The following is a 22183-nucleotide window of genomic DNA, read 5'->3' on the forward strand; positions in this document are numbered from 1 at the left end:
GAGCAGGGCAGTTCAGTGAGTGAGATGTTATTTCCTCCCAATCTAATGGTTTGGTTAGTGGTGGTGGAGGTGGTGTTCCGGAATAAATGAAGGTGAAAGGCGAACAGAACTGCAAAACCCCACAGAACGTGTTTTCCCTGCTCTGCCCATGACTCATGGTAACTGGGGAAGGAATCAGCTACCCAGGTCAACCTGAGCGGCCGCAGTGGATGAGGGGCCCTGGACGGGATGCTTGGAGTGCCAGGGAGGCACTAGAGCGAGAGAAATCAATTGGCTGGCTTTTATTGAAGAGACGCTGCTGCCATAGGGCAGTCGGGGCACAGGTGGCCCCACCCAGACCGTGTTTGCCCTGCCTGTGTATTCAGCCAGCAGGCTCCGGATGAGGAAGCAAAGGGCAAGGAGCCGGCTCAGTTGACAGCTGGTACTGGGCCGAACCAGCTGCAGACAAGGCGCCCTGCACCAGAGCAGCTCCAAGTGACACCGGGGACTGAAGACACTCCCTCCAGGGACTCAACAGGTGAGCTCTCCTAGGTCCTTCGAGCACGGCGTGAGGGTTTGCAGTTTGTGGCGGGCAGGGACCTGCAGAAGCAGGGGTCAGCGAGGGTTGTTTGACCCCAGCCCTGCCCTTGACTCACTGTGTGGCCTTGGGGGTCTGTGAGCCTCCGTTTCAACTTCTGTGAGATGGATCCAAAGACAGCCTTACCGGAAAGGTCTGCAGAGGATGCAACGCTTATGTGGGCAGTGCCAGGTGCAAAGCAACAGAAATAGCTCCTATTTGCAGAGAACCGCCGAGGGTCATTTTCAGTGTGAAATTTGGGGTGGGGGTGGGGTAACCAGCAGTTGGGGGGTGAGGTATGCGATTTGGGGACCTCTGTCAGGACAAGGACGCCCACGGTAAAGCTGACTTTGGGGGTCCCTGGGAGCATTGTCTGAGACGGGGAGGAGAAGGGAGAAGAAACCTTGAGTGTCATTTGCGAGCCTGGCTTTTTGCGCAATTTGTCTTATTTAACACTCACGGTTGTAATCCCAGCTGCACGACTCCAGGAACCTGCATCATCTGCAGCCTCGTTCTCTGCCTGGAGAGTCATGATGATTGGAGGGCGGGGGGCCCCGGAGCTTCAGGCTCCTGATCTGTAAAATGGGGTAATAATAGTGCCGAGATCAAAGCCAAGGCCGTGAGGGCGGAAGGACCAGGGTGCGAACACGTGTGCGCCTGACGTATGTGAGCTGTGATTTTTGTTGCTGCTGTCCTGTCGTCTTCTCCACTTACATTTAGGAAGCTGAGGCTGGGCAGGGGGAGGGCACCTCTGGGCCTCACAGAAAGGAGCTCACGTCAAGACCAGGACTTGAGTGACGTGGGTGAGGCACTCCCCGCAGGAGCAGACTTAAGCAATACCAAAAACTCAGTCACCAGAATAAATGATACTTTAAGGCAATATTTAAAAATTTTTAAACCAATGCCAAGAGATCTATGGTGAGCAGAATAACATGTTAGGTACAGATGGGATAGTAACAGCACTCATTCTGGTTCATTAAAGGTTGTGTGAAAATACGTTGTTCATCTTGAGGACTAAGTTTTCGGGGTCCTCCTTACATTTCGCACTAGTGGCTCACTCCCCCCACCTCATCCAAGCTGTGATGGCACCACTTCAGGCCCGGGGTGTGCAGTCCTGCTCCCTCCGTAAATAATAGGGGAGAGGGCACACTAAGGTTTAAGGAGAGTGGGCCGCCCAGCCAGCGCCCCAAGTCCTGGGAGATGCTTTCCCCGAGTGCTCGGAGCCCTGGAGGGAGGGCTTTTCAGGGAGAAGGCAGGCACTTGGGGAGTGCTGGCCCTGAAGAGCCCACGAAGGCTGGTGTCTGATGGCAGGAGGTGCACGGGGCGGCGTGGGGAGGCCTGGGGAGGCGCAGGGGCCCAGTCCACGCAGGCTCACCTGTCCTCTCCAGTGTGAGGCTATTGACTGTCAGTGTCAGCAGCGCCTCTGGCCTCTGCCCAGAGCTGGGCGGGCAGAGGTTAAGGATTCGAGTGCCTGAGTCACGTGGAAACAGGTCCGACCCTAACTGCCTCTTCACAGCTTCTGGCCTGGGGACCACTTCTCCACTTAATCGCCAAATATGGGTTGGGGGCTCACCAGGAGCAAGCAGGACAAGCGAGGTGCCTGCCCTCACGCAGTTCACCTTCTGGGGGTGAGGGCACTGCATCACGGTCTGGGAGTCTTTATCTGTGTAATGGGGAGTGACCGCTGCTGCAAGGAAAATGCAGCTGATGGGAAGAAAATGCCTGCCCCAGGGCCGGGACTAGGGTGAGGCCAACCGGGCCCCTGGGGCAAAGCAGGGAGACACTCCCTGGCCGAGCCTGCCCAACCCTGAGAGGGCGCCTGTTTGCATTTGCTCCTGGGCCTCTCCCTGATCCTGGCCCTGCCTGGCTCATCATCAATAATTCATCGGTCAGTGTTACCTGCTGCCCTTAGCTCGACGATGTTTGGGCAATGCTGAGAATAGGTAGTGAGCTCTAAGACACTGGGAGCATCAACCATTTATATAAACACTAGAGGCCCAGTGCATGAAATTCATGCACTTGGGGGTGGGTGGTGTCCCTCAGCCCAGATTGCAAGAGGGCATAGGCCAGGCCAAGGGACCCCACTGGTGCATTATCAGGGCTGGGGAGATTGGCCAGCCTGGGAGGGACCACAGGAGGGCTACAGGGTGTGTCTGGTCCATCTCACTCAGTCCAGATTGGCTGAACTCCAGCAGCAAGCTAACCTACCAGTCAGAGCGTCTGCCCCCTGGTGGTCAATGCACATCATAGTGAGCAGTTGAGCAGCCTTAACATATCATTAGCATATTATGCTTTGATTGGTTGAATGGACACTTAGCATATTAGGCTTTTATTATATAGGATAATTGACTAAGACATCAGTTAGCAAGTATCCCAAAAACACGCAGTTCTGTTTTAATGACGGCACCTCTTCCCCTGGACCCAGGCGGTCCCATAGCAGGATGCAGGGCAGTCAGTCCTCATGCGCCCCCTTGTGGAGGAGACAGGCGGTACCACTGCACCTGGCGGTGTGGTGCTGGGGAACTCGGGGAAATGCAGGACCACAGGGCGTGGGGGAGCAGGTCTGCTCTCTTCACTCACCTTGACCTTGCCTTTGGAGATGGGGGCACAGGGCTTGTTCTGCTGCGTGTGCCAGCCTGGCCATGTTGGCACCACCCTCCCCTGGGGGGTGAGGAGGGCTCACAGTTTGCCATCATTAAAGGCATTTCTGTTTGCTTGGTGACTAATTCTGTCACCATCCACCCTCCGAGGACCTGCCCCTCCCTGTGACCGTCATTTCGCTGCCCGGCTGCAGACTGATTGCTCTTTCTCCGGCCTCTGGGACCGGGTTTGCTGTTTGATGGGTTCCCAGGAGGTGGGCTCACTGTTAACCTGCATGTAAACCCAGTGAATGTCAATCGTGGGTGTAAAAGCCACTGTCACCTCACAGGAGCCTGATGAGTTTGGGTCTGCGATGTCCTCTCTCCGGCCCTCACCTCACAGACAGGAGCGGAGGCGTCTGCCCGCAGCTGGTGCCAGCAGGACCTGACCCCAGGCGGAGGGCCTGACCCCAGGCGGAGGGCCTGACCCCAGGTGGAGGGTTTGCTGTTTCATCACCAGGGATGGCTCCCTAACCAGATCTCAGAAAAGCAGGTCCCAGGAGGCACTGGGCCACCACAAGGAGAAAATCACTAGGTCCAGTCCCGGAGCAGGTCCCTCCACCGCGACACTGGCGATATTTGGGGCAGATCGTCCTCTGCCGCCGGCATCCTGTGCACTGTGGCTGCTCACTCTGAGCCCTGATGCTCAAACCTGTCTGCAGAAATATCTACATGTGTGTGTGGGGGGGGGGGCAAAACTACCCCCAGTTCGAGAAACACTGCCTGTGAGTTACTGAGAGTCAGAACGGAGGGCAGCACATTTCTAAGGAGAACATTTTAATAAGATCACAGAGAGAGAGATCTCCCATATATCTCTACATCTGTCCCAGGACCACTTGGGTGCCTGCCTCATTTAACCTTCCCTGAAACACTGTGATGTGCAAGGCCTGTTGGGCTGGTGCCATGACCTCTCTGTGCCTCAGTTTCTCACCAGAAACTTGAGTAAATAATAGCATCTAACCCAGAGGGTGGTTGCCCAGGCCAGGGAAGTGAGGACACACACAACAGCAAACATGCAAGGTGTTTAATGTTGTCATCATGGTGAATACTGGCCCCTTCCACAAGGCAAATGCATCTGGAAGCGCATGCCTTGCTTCAAGCCTCATCATGGTGAGACTGACGGAGGCTGGCTCAGGCCTTAGCTTTCTCTCGGAGGAGGAGGGTGAGTGCTCCCCACTCAGGCAGCCCTTCGCTGTCCTCCCTGGCAGAACCCACACTCTCCTCCCTTCTCAGAGCCAAGTGGGAAGGCAAGGCTGCCAGGAGCAAGCATGGCCTGCACATGTTTCAGGAAAGAACGCTGCAGACCAGGTGTGTCTCTGTCTGCAGGCTGACACAACCGGCCAAGAAGGTGTGCCTGGGAAGGTTGGGGACATGCTCAGGTGCCCCGGCTGGAAGTGGTTGGTTCCCAGGGCCCTGCCTGCATCTGGGAATCCCCAGCCTGATTCTGTGAGTCAGGGAAGGCTGCACCCAAGAGGTTCCCAGCCAGGGACACTCATTCACCCTGAAATACTCAAAATAGTGGTTCTCAGCGTTGGCTGTCATGGAAACCACCTCGAGATCTTGAAACTACAGGGATGCCGGGCCCCAGCCCTGAAGAGGCTGATGGGATCGGTCTGGCTGGGGCCTGAGCACGGGATTGGAATGTCACTGGTGATTCTAAAGTGTGGTCCAGTTTGAGGACTGGCCTCAAGGACACAGCCGGGAAGTGGAGAAATAAAGGGGCTTCCTCATCTGAATGACCTCCAACCAGAGAAAGATTTACCCCACGTTCTCAAAATGTGAGGACCTCAAACACGAGTCCAATTTCAAAAACAAAACGCTCTGCCATAGGGCAGCTCGTGTTTAATGTCAGCCACGGTCACCAAAGCAAAACAACTAACACCATCAGCTCCTGAAAGAAAGGGGAATGTGACACCACCTTCAAACGTTGCCCTTCTCCAAAGAGAAGCTAGCTCTTGCAAATGAAGACATTTTCCTGGATGAAAACCTCTATCTGATTTATTTGTCTCTTTTGTTGGAGACTTGAGAAGACGTCACAGGAATCATTGCCTTAACTGCCTTGAGGCTCAGTTTTGCCATCCGTTAAATGGGGATAAAAAGAGTCCTTACTTCACAGAGTCCTGGAGAGGCTAGTAAGGTGTTCAGCCCATCCTAGTTGTAACAGGAAAGTCCTGCCTCCCAGAACACCCTTGTCCCTGGGGCAGATGTCACCATCACTGTCCCTGTGTATTTGCTAAAACTACAGCTCCAGGGCCCCAACCTGGCTTTTTGGTGAGAATCTGAAGTGCTGGCAGGTTCCTCAGTTGAGTCTTACCATCAGGGAGCTTTTGGGGGGGCACTGACAGAAAATCCTATATAATAAAAGGCTAATATGCAAATTGTCCCCACCGGTGGGAGTTTGGCCGACGGGAGTTAGACTTGCACTGACCACCAGGGGATGGTGTGGAACATGGCAGGTGTCAGCGATGTGGCACTGGCAGTGGGCGACAGTAGAGGAGACGCTGGCCCCGATGGGCCCCAACAAGTGCAGGACCATGGCTGGACGGTGAAGCAGGTGAGCAGGTGTCACCAGGCCAAGGTGGGTGCTAGCGGGGGCCCCAATCGCCCTGCCAGTCACCCCACAGACAATGACCAATGGTGTGGGGGAGGCCAGCAACCGGGTGGCACCAGGCCAAGGCAGGTGCGAGCAGGGGCCCCAATCGCACCGTTGGTCACCCCACAGATTGGCCCTGATCTTCGGCCAGCCCTAGGGACCCTACCCATGCACGAATTTCATGCACCGGGCCTCTAGTACCAATAATAATGATGGCAATAATACTAACCATGGCAACACTTGCATGGGCCTCATTGTGTGCCAGGCCCTTCCCAGGGCACCTTGCATAGATTAATTTAATTCTCACAACAACCTCTTAAAATGGGGGCTGTGGTTATCCCCATTACACAGACTAGGAAACTGAGGCCGAGCAAGGCTCAGTAACTTGCCCAGGGTCACTACTCAGAATGAAGCCTGGCAGGGACTCCAAACTCAGGGTTCATCCCCAGAGCCCACATCCCTGCCTACATGCTACACTGCTCTCTACCCAGAGCGCCCAGCACTGGCTGGCACATGGCAGGCCCGTCCTGCACGTCTGTTGTGATTATCATCACCGTTCTATTCTTTGTACTAGCTTTTGGGCATTAAAAGACTTGCCATTCCATTGCCAACTTTTAATTGCTAAACTTTTAACTGATGTTTTAATTGTGAAGGTTTAATTGGGACGCATTTTCTTTGCCCTCCCCAGACGTTTTGACCTCACCTTGTGTAGGCTGAATATTCATTTCTGCTGACACTGACATTGGCCAATAGGTGGCCTCAAACATTTTTCATAACCTCAAACCCCAACTTGGGCTGAATTTAACCTGAATACTAGGAGCTTTAAAAGTTGTGTAAAAAGCTGCATTTAGGGAGACAGAGTTTGGTGTGTGTGTATTTGTGCATGTTGCCTGGGTCACAACCTTTAACCTAGGAGCCTCAGTTTTCCCATCTGTAAAATGGTCATGCTGATTGGCTGTAAAGGAGTGAATTAGTTTACCACAAGCAACCCTCTTAGAAAGTTTCTCAACACGTGGACAGCACTCACCAAATATGTTGTTACTATTTGATTAGTATGGTTGTTAGAGCTGTTACTGTCATTATTTTTATACACAGTGGGTTCAAATCCTGGTCAGTCTTACTATGGGTAACATACAATTTCTCAGCCGCCTCAATCCACTTATTTGCAAAATGAGTGTATATTACCCAGAGTGATCTTGAGCAGGGATTGATAAGCTTTCCAGAAAGCTGTACATGGATGATAAAAAAAAAAAAAAATTAAGAAGATGAGTGTGGCTGTCTCCTTTTTTTTTTTTCCCTAGTAAAGCACAGAGATTAATTAAAACAAAAGTACACTCTCAGATCAGGGAGTGTGGGCAGACTCGAGAGGTGAGTTGCCCCCATGGCTGTCTTCCAATAAAACCAACATTTGAATTTCATATCATTATGATGAGTCGCAATCCATGATTCTTCTGATTTTTCCAACCACTTCTGAATGTAAAACCCGTGCTGAGCTCACTGGCTGGACCAAACAGCCTGCGGGCGGGCTCTGTCCCTCAGCTGCCATGTGCCGACCTGGTCTTGAGGATTCAGTGTTATATTCATAATGCCCCCTTTGTAGATGGAGTGATGACCTATTGAGATTACGCACACCGTGGATTTTACAAATAGAAAAACTGCGAAATACCAAGTGTCCTGTATGTGTTAGTGCTGCTCAGCTTTATTACCCGGTGCAATTAAAGAGCATGTCAAATCCCCAGCTCCTGTTATCTACCAGATTCCCCGAGAGAACGGGAGGTGAGATCTACGACCCTTTCCCACCTCGGTAATTTCTGCTTACTCAATGTGTCAATTCTCAGGGCATAAAAACTCACACGGCGGGCGAGAGGCCCATGGGACCCTTGGAGGTGCACTGGCTGCTTCCAGACAGAAATCAGGCCTGGCTTGTACTCTGAAAGCCGCCAGAGCAGGTGGGCCCGCGGCCAGGTGTTGGAAGTGGGGCTCCGCTGGAATCGCTTGCGGTGTGTGAAGTGGTGTTTAGGTAGCCAGGCAGCAGGTCAAGAGCAGCTGGAAGAGCCCACTCCTGGGACCAGACGGACTCTGGGTCAGATCCGTGCTCGGCCACGTGTCCTGGGTGGGTTTGAGAGACTGGACTCCCTCCTCTCGAGGGAGGTGATAAAGCGAGGAGCTGCCCAGGGGTCAGGAGCGCGGCAGCCTGTGTTTGCATCTTGCCTCTGCCACACACCTGGGTGACCTTTGGGACGTAATGGAGCCTCCGGGGACTCAAAGCGAGATGATGACACCTGTCTCACAGGTGCTGTGGGGCCACATGAGAAGATGCAGGAAAGGCACTTAGAGAACAGAGCGTGGAGGACAGCATGCTGAGTAATTGCTGGCTGTCAGCATTGTGATTATAACAAGGCTCAGAGGCGCGCGGTGGTGTGAGCTTGGCTGGCCCAGCATGCCAAGTGAGGGTAATTACCAATGAGGCGTCCCTCCCGCCAACCAATAAGCAATGGTTAGCACGCGATACGTGTAAATGCGGCGCGGAGAACAGGAGATGCAACGGTGGGTAAGACAGACAGTCCTGCCCTCGTGGTTCTTACAATGTATTGGGGGAGGTGCAGACGTTACATATTCAGTTTTGCCCTCCAAGCCTGGGCCAGTCGTTACTTGGGCCTCTTGTCCTCTACCGTGGCCCCCTCTTGCTATGTTAGCAATTTATTTTATTCCTAGCATCATATCCTGTGTCCTTTGTTTAACAAACACTTATATATTGCTTCTTATGAGCTAGACATTATTCTAACCACTTAGCAAGAATTAATTGATTTAGTACGTAGGATTCCTGTGAGGCACAGAGAGGCTAATTCACTCACCCGAGGACACACAGCGACAAGAGGCAGAAAGAGGGTTGAAGCTCAGGTTGTCTTGCTCCAGCTTTGTGCTCATAACCACCTACCAAGCTGCCTTGTCATCAGAAATGGCCTGGTTTGTGGGTTTCTTGTTTATTTGTTTATTGTTTGTCCACCCACCACCACTTCCCCCCCCCACCCCTCTCCCCCACCCCCAGGTTGCAGCTCTGTGACGTCAGGGGCCTCATTTCTTTAATTCATAGTTGTAACCCTAGTGCCTGGGGCAGTGTAAGATGCAGAGTTGGTGCTCAGTATATATTTGTTGAATCAGTGAATGAGGAAAATACAGCCAAATAAATGTATAATTACAAGTAGTGACGAATGCTATATAAAAAAATATATATCGTACTACGACGGGTTTTAACAGGGGGTCTAATTTAGTTTGAGGATCAGAGAATGCTGAAAATTGTAAGTATTCCTTTAATTATCTTCATCCTAAAATCTCCTGGGTATGAAAGCTGTGACCAAGAGGGAAGAAATGCTACCCACACTGAATACACTGTTCATCATGATAAAGATTTACCCCAGAAATGAAACACAATTGAAAACTGGGGCTGCATTTGACTTGAACTTGGTGGATTAACGGTCTAAAATGTCTCTCTCCCCCAAATAAATGTTGGCCATTGTGATGACAGGCCACAGTCACCTGTCCGGTCTCTACTTTTGTTTGTCTTGAATTTTAATTTCTCTTTTTTCTCTCTTGCAGGAACCATGGGTAACCAAATGAGTGTTCACCAAAGAGCTGAAGAGCAAGAGAACGATTCAGAAACAGACGCTCATGAGGTAGAGTAGTTGCGGTCACTGGACATGAGCTACCACCAGGCAGAACGGGGGGGAGGGGAGGGCAGGAGGCAGGGGGGATGAGTAAATGGCCTGCTCAGCGCTCACTCCATGGGCCCGCTCTCCCCATGGCTTGTCCTGTTGCATTGTAACCTCCGGAATCCATCACGGAGCTTGGCAAAAACGCAGGCGCTAGGGCCCCACGGAGACTCCCTGCATCAGAAGCGGCAGGGCTGGGAGCCTCGGGGTCCTGTGTCTTTAAGGACCAACAAGGTGATCCCTCTGGAGCCCATGTGACACCTGCTCCCAGGTGGGTTTGGGCCAGTGGTTCTCAACTGGGGGTGGTTTGGCCTGTCCCCACCAGGGGGCTTGGCAACGTCTGGAGACATTTCTGGTCGTCACAACTCAGGTAGTGCCACTGGCCTAGTGGGCAGAGGCCGGGGTGCCGCTAAACATCCTCCGTGCACAGAACAGGGGTCAGTGTCACCGTGCGAGGATGACAGCCCCCGGGACACCCCGTCGTTCGAAGCCTCGCTGCACATCAGAGTCAGCCGGGAGCCAGCGGCCACCCAGGACCAAGTGCACAGGAACCTGTGAGGGAGGGAGGCCAGAGCCCCTCGCCTGTTGCTTGTGCAGCCAACGGGGCAGGGGGCACTCGTTTAGGAATTCGTCTCTGAGAGACTTCTCTGGAAGGCTTCTCCTCAGGTCTCCGTGGCCAGGGAGCGCAGAGCCGGCACTTCCACCATCAGGGTGTCAGAGATGGCGTCAGTGTGAGACCTGGAATTCCTCCAGGAGGAAGATGATGCCTGTGAGCGAGTACGGATCAGAACACAGGGGGAATTCCTGCTCGGAATGGAAGGCTGGGTTTGAAGGAACGGCTGAAAACTCATAGCGGGTGTTCAACCTGACCGCACACTTTCATTACCCCGGACTTTTAAAACCCTGAGGGCTGGCCCCATGGCCAGCTGAAACCGGCCGGGGGGGTGGGGGGGCCCGGCAGCAGGTTCTAAGCTGCCCCGTGAGTCCATGTCTGGCCCGGGAGCCTCTGGCCTCCAGGGCGAGGCGGTCACAGGGAGCCGAGCCGTGTGCTGAGCCCATTCTGGGGGTGCGGGCTCTGCCCAGTGTACACTGCCAAGAGGTTCCCGACTCTTACTTCCATCAGGAGTTGGAAAACAGTGTTGATGGAATCTCCTGATTTGGCAGCTGATTCCAAAATGCTTTTTAAAATTCTGTGAGCCAAATAAATCCACTTTGCACCCCACGTATTGGCCTGGGAAAGCCGGCTGTAACCTCGGGGCCACATGGTCACGTGGGCTTGATGTTTCACTTTCGTGAATTCTTGGTAGAATTCACGATAAACTCGAGAACATGGGCTTACTTTAAACAACGAAAACCATTCAAAAATGTAAAGAAAGGAAAAGTCTTCTGTGTCCCCCTAGGAAGGCCCCACCTTTTAGCTGGTTGCTGCTGTTTAGTCTTTTTGTTTTCATTTTTCTCTACACTTACTAACGGCTTACACCACTAACAGAATCTGCAAAATAAGACACAACGTGCAAAGCACTTAGCATAACATTAGTCTTCAATTAATGTCAACTATTAGTGGTATAATTCAGATGATTTTATTACTTAACTGACATGACATACCATTATTTTCTCTATTGTGACCTTTTGCTTTCCATGTGTGTATATGTGTATGTCTGTATGTGTGTGTACACACACATACACACATACACACACACGCACACACAATCTTCTTTAATATCTACAATAAATAACAGAAGAGAAAAATATCAGGTCAGGGCCCTAAAACTGGACAAAGGCTGCAGCATGAGGTGAGGGGAGCGTGGAGCAGGCAAAGGCTGCAGCGAGCTCCCTGGGTGTGACAGGGGTGTTGACTAAGGGCCCGGCTGTGTGTGCAGGACGGTGGGGCGAGGTTAACCTCACAGGCTTTGGAGTCACATGCTGAGTGTTCCCCACTGATCAGTCAGCCTGGGCGTTCCATCGCCCGTGGGCCCCCCCCCCCCAGCTGCGCCCACAGGCTCCTGAGCTGAGACACAGACAAGTGGTGTTCTCAGGGTCCCGGGAATCCAGTCTTTAGGGGGGAGATGGCATTTCTCAGAGGGAATGCTGGGAGTTCCCAGAAATACGATCTTTAAATTAAGTTAAATTAAGGCACCCCGTGGCCTTGAGGTCTGACTTGACTGATACTGACACGTGTCTGTGCAGGTGGTGTCGAAGAGAAACGGTGTTCACAACGGGACGCCGGTGATGGTGTCGACCTACACAGTTCAACTCTACGACGAAGGTCGGTGCCACAGGGCCTCTCGGGGCCGGGACTGCTGATCCTGGTGACGGGGAAGTGAGACGGAGGATCGGAGTCCCAGGCTCACCTGGACACACCTGTGTCTGTCGCCGGGGGTGCCTAACAGTGTCCCAGCGGGTGGTTTACGCCACTGAAATGGGTTGTTGTGCAGTGCGGAGGCCAGAAGTCCCAGCTCGAGGTGTCGCGCAGGGGTGGTGCCTTCTGAGGGTTGTGGGGGGCTGTTCCCTTCTGAGTGCTGTGGGGGGCCGTTCCCCACTTCTGTGCGAGCTCCTGGGGCCTCAGGCTTCCTCGGCTTCCACGTGGTGTTCTGTGTCCCCACAGCACCGTCCTCCCGTGCGTCTGTCTCTGTCCAAATCCCCCTTGTATAAGGTGCGGCCACACCGGGTTTTCCTCCTCGGTGACCTCATCCGTACCTGGTCATCTGCACAGGGGGTCACGGGCACTGGGGGTGAGGACTCCATCCTCTGTGGGCACACAATTCAACTCGAACAGCTCTCAGCTCTCCTGGTGCAGGACAGCTGAGGAGGCCAGATTTACGGCCGATGAGATGAAAGCAACAGAGTAAAATCACCCAGTGTGGCCTGTGGAGGCAGACAGGCCCCTGGTTAAAACCGCTGCTCTGACCTTTCCTGTAAGCCGAGCCTGGCTCCCTCTGTCACTGTGCAAGCTGTGCCCGTGCCCCTGACTCCCAGAGTGGCCTGGGCCAGAGCATCCCAGCCACAGCGGGAACCGTTAGACCTGCAGATTCCGGGGCCCCAGCCAGACCTCCTGGGTCAGAAGTGCTGGCGGTGGTGACCCCCATGTTTTCTCGCATGTCCCCAGGGATTCAGCCTCTCCCTCCGACCCCTGCTTCTGAGGCCCCACGCGCGCCCCTGGCGGCAGAGAGAGGCCTGGAATCGCTCCGTCTAGAGCAGTGGTTCTCAACCTTCCTAATGCCGCGACCCTTTAATACAGTTCCTCATGTTGTGGTGGCCCCCAACCATAAAATTACTTTCATTGCTACTTCATAACTGTAGTTTTGCTACTGTTATGAATCGTCATGTAAATATCTGATATGCGGGATGTCTTTTCATTGTTACAAATTGAACATAATTAAAGCATAGTGATTAATCACAAAAACAATATGTAATTATATATGTGTTTTCCGATGGTCTTAGGCAACCCCTGTGAAAGGGTCATTCGACCCCCAAAGGGGCTGCGACCCACAGGTTGAGAACCGCTGGTCTAGAAGGAGCCACTCGACTCTGGGCCAGCTGCCCTGCGGGAATCCCTCAGCCGATAAGAAGAGGTTGCAATGAAAGCCGGATTTTAGGAATTTCAAATGAAGTTTCCCAATTCAAAACAATCTAAACACTGCGGGCCAAACCCTAAGCGGGCCACATCATAAATGCCAACCTCTGCTATTGTAGTTTTTTCCTACTTCACATCTCTTAACAAAGGTCGCTTCTTTCTTTAATCACCACCACCAGGTTATCCCAGCAGGAAGCGTTAAACATTTAAGCCCTATAGCCAACTCCACACGTGCTTGCTTGGATCTGGGCTCACCAGGAATCCTGCCCACGATAAAGTGTTCCTGTGTGTGTGCCCACAGGGAAGGGCCGCCTGGGTGGGAGGTCACCAGTGGCCGGTCCCCTTTTCAGCTCTATTTTCTCCTCTTAAACCAATAGACTGCCCAGGGGGTTAAATCATGAGTTCTTTTTATTTTATTTTAAGCTTAAATCCTCACCTGAAGATATTTTCCCATTGATTTCTAGAGAGAGTGGAAGGGAGAGAGGATGGGGGGAGAGAGAAACATTGCCTCCTATATCCACCCCTACACCCCTCCCCAGGGCTGGGGAACCTGCAACCAAAGTATGTGCCCTTGACCAGGAATCAAACCCTCAACCCTTCGGTCTGTAGGCCAACACTCTAACCATTGAGCAAACCAGCCACAGCCATGAGTTCTTTTTAAAATGACCGCTGAGAAGATAATCCTTCCTCCAAAGTTCTCCATATTGTAATACAAACTGTCTATATTTTTTAAATATCTCATGAGAACTCTGATGAAGCAGCTTGCTTTGACGCAGAACACTCAGTGCCTAAATGATACCCATACCTGAAACTTCTCTGGCCCAGATTCTCAGATTTCTGAGGATAAATTAATGCATTGCATTTCTATTTTTAAAGTCTTTCCAGAGCCCTCGGAATAACTCGTTGTTTTATGACTGATATTTAGGAATGTAAGCTGGTGATTGTAGTAATAATATGTAAATATTATGAAACAACTGATGTTTACTGAATACCCACCACCTACCACCTGCCGCATTCAGTGTCTTCCAGAAAATATGTCATTTAATCCTTACAGACACTCTGTGAAGGAGGCACTGTGATTTCCTTGCTCGTTTTATAATTGTATTGAGGCACAAAGAGAAGCCGTAGCCCAGTGGCTCTCAACCATCTGGCCCTTTAAATACAGTTCCTCATCTTGTGACCCAACCATAAAATTATTTTCGTTGCTGCTTCATAGCTGTAATGTTGCTACTGTTATGGATCGTAATGTAAATATATGATATGCAGGATGGTCTTAGGTGACCCCTGTGAAAGGGTCATTTGACTGCCAAAGGGGTCGGACCCACAGGTTGAGAACCACTGACATAGCCTGACCAGGTCAGTTGTTTAATAAATGACGGGTTCAGCGTTAAACCCAGGCCCTTCCCATCCACAATGTGAATTCTTTAACAATTGCCCTGAGCTGCCCTGGAAGCCAGTGCTCAGTCCCCCGCGGGATAGCATGACTTTCTTAGGAAAGAAAACCGGCACCCGACACAGTGTCTTTCCTGCACTGAAGAGGTCAGTGTCCCTCCCTCCTGACGCCGGGCTGCCCTTGGCCTGTACTTGATGCCGTTTCATCTTCCTTAAACTCTTGCACATTTTTTTCGTGGAAAGTGAAACTCTTTAGTATGTCGTCTGTTTGCTCTAGGAGAAAACCTTTTATTGAAACCAGATTCAAGATGGGCTGGGTTTTCCCAAGCTTCCTCCTAAGGAATGAAAGCTCGGTTCTGCTCATGGGAAGGGGAATTTTATTCTTTCCAGAATAATGTCAGCAAAGTACATAAACTATTCCCATCTTTGTAAGAGCATAAAACCTGTCACTCCAATGGGTTTTTATTTTAATTTTTTACTGATTTTAGAGAGAGAGGAAGGGAGGCAGAAAGAGAGACACATCAGTGTGTCATTCCACTTATTTATGTGTTCATTGGTTAGTTCTTATATGTGCCCTGACCAGGGTTCGAACCCACAACCTTGGCATGTCGGGACAACGCTCTAACCAACTGAGCTACCCGGCCAGGGCTCCAGTGGATCTCCTTCTGCTCACTCACGCAGATTGGATTTATGTGTGTGAGTATGTGTATGTGTAAGTTAATGTTTTCAAACATGTTTGTTTTTAATGTTTATCTAAGGCAGCGGTTCTCAACCTATGGGTCACGACCCCTTTGGCAGTCAAACGACCCTTTCACAGGGGTCGCCTAAGACCATCCTGCATATCAGATATTTACATGACGATTCATAACAGTAGCAACATTACAGCTATGAAGTAGCAACGAAAATAATTTTATGGTTGGGTCACAACATGAGGAACTGTATTTAAAGGGCCAGAAGGTTGAGAACCACTGCTCTAAGGTCACAAATGACTGTAATCTCATTTCCCCAAGTGGATTCCTTTCCTCTTACTGAGAAGACAAAGTGATTTTCACTTCTATCCAGCTCCTCAGAACTCACTTCCTCCCATTTCATTCTCTTTACCTTCTTTCCTCCCATACTAACTGCCTCCCAGGCAAACTTGAAGAGCCTGGAAACTCCATTTCAAGGAGAGAATTGGTTGCCACTAATTGGCTAGTGAGATAGGTACTGACCAAGCCCCTGAAATTCTCTCCAAGTCACTGAGTATGTACATAATTTAAACTGAATTAAGTGAGTTGGGGGCGGGGTGGGGGATTGTTAGCCCTGTAATGGTAAAGTCCAGCTTCAGGCAGAGCTGGATCCAGGTGTCCAAATGCTATCCTTGGGCCTCTCTCTGCTCCTTGATCTTCTGGCTCTGTTTTCATCTGTGTTAGTGTCATCTGCGGGCAAGCATTCCCAAAAAGGGATGGCCAAGGCCACCAGCTCTGATGTACCCCCTACTTGTTTGCCAACTCAAGCACAAAGGGCAAAACTCTGTTCTAATGGCAAAACTCCCAGGATTTGATTAGTCTTGCTCAGGTCATGTGCCCACCTGGGAGGTGAGCAATTTAGCAAGCTCCAGGGCATGGGCATGGGTATGCACTCACCCAATTTGGGGGGCAGAGCTTCGATGTCATGGAATGTCCCATGTAAGGAGTCCTAGATCTCACAAGTTATCAAAAAACACTTCATCCATTCTCTGATATCAAGAGTAATGGTTTGCATCTGTTGTAATCTCTAAATGACACTGAAGTCTCATCTGGATCCCAGGATGTAGGAAATGCATCCTTGATCAAAGCAATATATTGGCATTTAAAAAAAATCTGTCTGCAGGAAATGCTTTTCAGAGCCATTTTCTGGGGCTGTAGCACTCGCCTCTGTTCCTCTTGTTTCCAGCCAGAGAGAGAGGAAGAGAGGAAAAGGACTGAGAGATCAGTGATGCTCTTGGCATTTTGAAAAGCCCTTCCTTGTTCTGAATCGTAGTGTCTCCCTTTCTCTCAGCTGTTTCCTTTTCTCCTGGCATGGACCAGCCCCACAATTCATTTATATTCACTCTGACACTTCAGCCGCTTACTGGCTTTCTTGGCACCCGACATACTCATCTATCACTTTCTCACTCCCGCGCTTCCCCTCCCTCCTGTCCCCCCTGAGAGTAACATTGACCGTGATGATGAATTCCGGGACCACAGGGAAAAGGCTAAGAAGAGCTAGAAGTTATGGTCAATGTTCCTGCAGGCGGTTCCTTGAGGTCCGAGTTTAGGAGGAAACCCTGGTGCTTGCCATGGGTCCCCGGTGGGTTATTGGGGAGGCTGCCCTTCTGCACAAGAATCCAGATCTCTCTTTCTCTCTCTCCATGTTTGTTCCTGACTGTAGACACTGGGAGATACTAGAATTTGGCAACAATTGCTAATGGATGGATGTGTGTATATATGCTTCACTCCATGTTCATGCCCACTATGAGCAGTTCAAAAGATCCTCAGTTCCCCCTTCTCTTTCTCTCTGTCTTCCTACAATCAGATATTTAAGAATAGCTGTCGCCCAGATGGTGTGACTCAGTGGTTGAGCGTCGACCCATGCATCAGGAAGTCGCTGGTTCGATTCCCAGTCAGGGCACATGCCCAGGTTGCAGGCTCAATTCCCAGTAGAGGGCGTGCAGGAGGCAGCCGATTGATGTTTCTCTCTCTCCCTCTCCCTTTCTCTCTCTCTCTCTCTCTCTCTCTCTCTCTCTCTCTCTTAAATCAATATTTTTTAAAGCAGTAGCTGTCAGCAAATTATAAAGCAGAAAGCAATGTTGGCAAAGGCATGGCAGAAACCTTAACAATAATCACAGTATCTGCCAACTACCAAGATCCACTATGGAAAAGGCGATGTGCCAGGTCCTTGGCAAGAGTTTTCTCCTTCAAGCACCTCAACAGCCCTGCAGGGGAGCTACCATCATTCCCATGTTACATACGAGGACATTCCAAATGTTCAGTGACTCGCCCAAGGCCATACAACTTAGCAGTGGAAGATCTTGATCTTTAACTGTGGTTCCAAAATGTGTGGTACATCGCATTGCTTTATAACAGGGACCTAGAGGAGAAGGCAGTTGAAGGTCAATGCAGAGGTCAAAGCAAAAGAGATGCCGGCAGCAGAGTCCTCCTTGCAGAAGGGGCGGTCCCGGGCAGCTCACCCCGGTGTCTGACCCCACGTGCCTGAGGCCACGCGGGCCTGGGGTCCGAGTTGCTTTCTTGTGTGGACATCTGCTCTTCTAGCCTTAAAATAGAAACTTCTGAGTCTTCGTTTTTGAAATCCCTTCGTATTCTCAGCAGATTTCTAACTGTAACCTCCCTGGCTGTTTCCTCACTCATGAGTCCTGACAATAGCTAGTGTTCCAGGCACTGTTCTACCTGCTCTAAGAATGCTAACTCACGCATCTTCCTCACAAAACGCCTCCTTTTACCAGACCGCAGAGGCACAGGACAGGTAAGTAACCTGGATTCAGATAGGCATTCGAGCCCAGTGGTTCCCAAATGCGAGTCGCCCCCCCCCTTCCCCGTCCCCCACCCTCACCTCCCGCCTGCCACCAGGGGGCAATTGGCAGTGTCTGGAGACATTTTTGGTTGTGACAACTTGGGGGCGCTACTGGCGTCTGGTGGGTTGAGGCCAGGGATGCTGCTGAACACCCCAATGCACGAGGTGGGCCCCGTAACAAAGGACCCACCAGGTGCCAGGAGTCCCAAGGCTGAGCAGCCTCTTCCAGATGCGGAGCCCAGACTCCTCCCGCTCCTGCCTCCCAGGGGACATCGGGACAGCATTGTCCTCAGGGTCCCTGCGGAGATGCAGGAGGTCCTGGGCCTGAGCCTGGGGAATGCAGCACCTGGTGGGGCTTTCCACCACGGCTTCCTCCTCGGACCTTCTGTTCCTCTCTCCCGGGAGGAGTAGGGTCCGGGACAGCTGACAGCCACCCTCTGCTCTGCAGGGTGATGGCAATGGGCCCCTGTGCGCGGTGGCGTTTGTGTGTGAAGCGGGTGTCATCCGTCACCCGCCCTTGCGTTTCCTCTCGGGGCTGGGCTGAATAACGGCTGTTTGTGTGTGTTTGTGTTTGCAGTGGATTTGGGAATCAGCGTCCAGGAAGACAGTGCGGCCGCTTCTTCCCCCAAGACAGTGGAGACCAGCGCCGTCGCGGGGGCCGGTGGGCAGAATCCCGGGAAGGAGGCCAAGCCCCGGGCACCAGCTGCTAAATCGCATTTTTTCTTGCCTCTCTCGCGGCCGGTACCAGGGCGTGCCGGAGACCGAGGCGAGGACTCATCGGAGCCACCCCGTGCGCCAGGGCGGCCCGATGTCAGCTCCGCGGGCGGCCTAGGGGACAAAGGCGCGAGTGACAGCATGGCCCTGCGGCCGGCAGCTGCGCGGGGCACCGGCCCCGATAAAACCCCCGGCCGCACCCCCGCCGACCACCACGGCCTCTCTGCCACTCGGGGACCCGCGCCTCGGCCACCCGAGTCAGGGGGGGCAGCCCCCTCCAAGCCTAAGGACGCCGGCTTTTTTAACAAACTCTTCAAACTGGACAAGGGGCAGGACCAGGCCCCCGCTGTCAGCCACCAGGCGGCCGAGTGTGCGGCGCGCGAGGACCAGGACTTCGACATCCCCGCGTGCCCCGGGCTGGCCCACGATGTCCCCGCAGAGAGGGTAAGTGCTGGCGGGACAGCCCGTCCTGCTCTGGGTGCGACGAGCTCGGGCCGCTGGGTAGGACGAGGGCACACAGAGGCCTGTGCAGGCGCCGGGCCCTGGCAGGTGTCAGGCCCTCGCCCCCCGCAACAAGCAGCACATTGTAGCGGTGCCTCCCGGCATCGGGGCAGAAACATCTGTTTGCAAACAGTCCCAGCTGTGGATCTGTTTTATGTAAAAGCCAGCGGAGGTGAGTTACATACAGATGAATCCGTCCTTCCATTTATCAAAGGGGAAGAGAGACAGGTTGCATCTGTGCTTGATGGCGGCCGGAGGGAAAGGCGTTAGCAGGATAAGAAGATTTAACTAGCTTCCTCGGCTTAGGGGCTTCCCGTGGAACACATTTCGTTTCTTACGTTTCATAGCCCGGATTGATCTTTAACTGTCTTTTGCAGTAAAGGGTGGGTTTATGTAAAGAGCTTTTACTGCTATGGGCTGACTCTGTTATATACTAATTACTTTCCAACAACCCGGAGTAATACCTTTGTAAAAACTAGATTTTTTTTTTTAAAGGAGGCATCCAGAATTCGTTTTCTTTTCTTGACACTTTTTGGCCTGTACAAAGAAAGGCGCCAGTTCTTTTGATCTTAAGAAGAGCATGAGCTTTGAACCATGGAAATATTTGTTTGTGTTCGGGGAAGAGAGAAGAGATCCTTGCATAAAGAAGGAAATAAAAATGAATACATTGCCTCTTAAGGGATTTGTTTCCTTAGTTAATGGACTTTTAAATGACAGTATTTTTCAGACTTTGGGGTTAAATCAAGTGCCTCTAGTTGAGGTTAGAACCAGGAAAGCATTAGCAGGGCTGAGTTATTGATTATACGCTCATGTGTCAAGACGACCAATATATTTGTCTTAATAACAGCTAACTCCACGGCCACGCTGCGGATGCTGACACTGACTGCTGTTTGTTGAGTACCTACTGTGTGCCAGGCTTTGTTCTAAACACAGTACATAGATGGTGTGCACTGCTCTGCAGTTTCACCACCTACTGTGTGCCAGGCTTTGTTCTAAGCATGGTACATAGATGGTGTGCACTGCTCTGCAGTTTCACCACCTACTGTGTGCCAGGCTTTGTTCTAAGCATGGTACATAGATGGTGTGCATTGCTCTGCAGTTTCACCGCATCTGGGGTAGTGTGAAGAGTTACATTGTAAATATTAAACAGCAGCTGAAAATTCCGAACTGTTAAAACTGGGAAAAGATCACTAGGCTCATGTGTTTAGTTTCTTAACGATCAGTATTCTTGCTGTCCTGTAAAAGTTGATTCCAAGAAATACGATATTCAAATGTTCCTTCAAAAGTTTAGAACAAGTGCCCTTCAAATGCCCCCTTCCCCATATGCACCAGTTCGGGAGCCCATTGACCTGCTTTCTGTCTAATTCAAAGTAGGTCTGTCCATGCATCCAGGCCCCAAATCTTTGCTGAATGTGCCACAGCGAGGCCGGGGGAGGCCCGGCCTCATGGTGGACAGGTCAGAGCGCTCCTGTCCTCAGAGAGTGTGCAGTCCAGCAGGGAAGAGGATGAAAGCCCCACAGGTGTTATACGAGGTGTCAGGTGTCTGCTGGGGGGAGAGGAAGTTAAGGGGGGCAGATGTTGGAGAAGGAGCCCCAACATGGGAGAACTAGCCTCGCTAGCCCAGGGAACAGTCCCTCACTGTATAACCCCCTCGCAGAACGGTGCTTGTGTCGGGGCTATAAACGGGTCATTGAAATTCATGGATGTCTGAGAAGCTATGTGCTCCTTCACTCCGAGTGCGGGCACTGAGGGAGCTCGCGCCATTGGTCACGGGCCCCAAAGCCCATCCCGGGTGGGTGACCCACTGCATGGCCACTGTTCGCAGGGGCATCCGAAGCCCACCGCTGTCTGCCTTAGGGAAGGACTGACCTGCTGGTGGGAGACCCACCTTGCGGCAGGTGTCGAGTGCCTCCTCCTAATCCCCATCTTAAGGAAGTAAGCCAGGTCAGCATCCCATCGCCGCGCCTCACACGCACACGCGCTTCCCCATAGAACCCAGCGCACCCAGCCCATTCCTGTTTCAGGAAAAGTGCAGACGTCTCCAAGCGGTGCTTTCTCGGCTCAGCTTTCCTTTTCACTGACGACTCTTAGGGGGAGCCCCTCGATTTGAGTGGAATCAGTTTCAAAATGAGGCTGGGGTCAGAAGAGAGGGGCGTGTGTAGGGAGCATGGCTGGTGTCTGATATAGTCAAGCCCCAGAGATGCTCTGAAGGCACAGTGACTTCTCAGAAGACCCCCTCCCCCATTGTAACTTGTCTTCCTCTCTGAGTGAGTCCACGCCCTTAGGTCCACGGACAAAATGTGCATCTGATTTTGTGACATTACCAACCTCCAGTCGTTGCTGGTGGTATCCTTGGAATGGATGCCACTCTGTACTCTGCATATGAAACACAGACACAGCGTGAACTAGCCATTCCTGGTTCTCCTTCAGTCTGTGAACTTGGGGATATGTATGTGCATAGGTCTGCAAAGATCTTCACACATGAAAGCAGCCTTCTGATTGCTAAGGTTTCTCATCTGGTTGCTGGCGGCACAGTGTGTCTCTGGAGCGACACACACACACACACACACACACACACACACACACACACACATCAATTGTTCTAGATGTGTCATGAGAGAACACAGCCCTGAGAAAGTAGTAGGAAAAAGACTCCTTGATCCATGGCCTTCTGCGGGAGCAGCACTTATGCGTAAATGGCCGTCAGTGTACTGATTCAGAGCCCGCAGAGTGAATGATGCCTCGGGCTCAGCCATGCCAGCTCCCCCACCCCTCCCCCAGGCGATCGGAGCGGTGTGCCCAGCCCCTCGCCGGATTGGCATTCCAGCCACAAACCCACCGAGCTGCGAATTGGGAGAAAGATGCCACCATTTCATTCTGGGGGGAACACAAATCTTCTGTTTTCAGGACGACGGTCTGATTTTTGTGCCTCATAAAACTACATTCAGGGCCAAGCAGGACTCAGACAAGGCC

General features: G+C 51.9%; 1 protein-coding gene across 8 annotated transcripts in view; it reads left to right on the top strand.

Annotated features, from left to right (window-relative positions):
• Positions 1 to 342: 342 nt before the first annotated feature.
• BCAS1 (brain enriched myelin associated protein 1) overlaps positions 343 to 22183 on the top strand; it is a 67050-nt gene continuing 45209 nt past the window's right edge. For 2 of the 8 annotated variants that reach the window (XM_059705263.1, XM_059705267.1), the window contains exons 1-4: positions 346 to 517; positions 9386 to 9462; positions 11686 to 11764; positions 18573 to 19153. In XM_059705263.1, the coding sequence (XP_059561246.1) occupies positions 9391 to 9462; positions 11686 to 11764; positions 18573 to 19153 (732 nt within the window). In that variant the 5' untranslated portion in view covers positions 346 to 517; positions 9386 to 9390. Of the gene's footprint in view, positions 518 to 9385; positions 9463 to 11685; positions 11765 to 18572; positions 19154 to 22183 lie in introns of all 8 variants that reach the window. The other 6 variants (XM_059705268.1, XM_059705265.1, XM_059705262.1 and 3 more) reach the window with 6 other exon arrangements.

This window comes from Myotis daubentonii, chromosome 8, assembly GCF_963259705.1.
Source record: "Myotis daubentonii chromosome 8, mMyoDau2.1, whole genome shotgun sequence".
In the NCBI taxonomy this organism is placed as follows: domain Eukaryota; kingdom Metazoa; phylum Chordata; class Mammalia; order Chiroptera; family Vespertilionidae; genus Myotis; species Myotis daubentonii.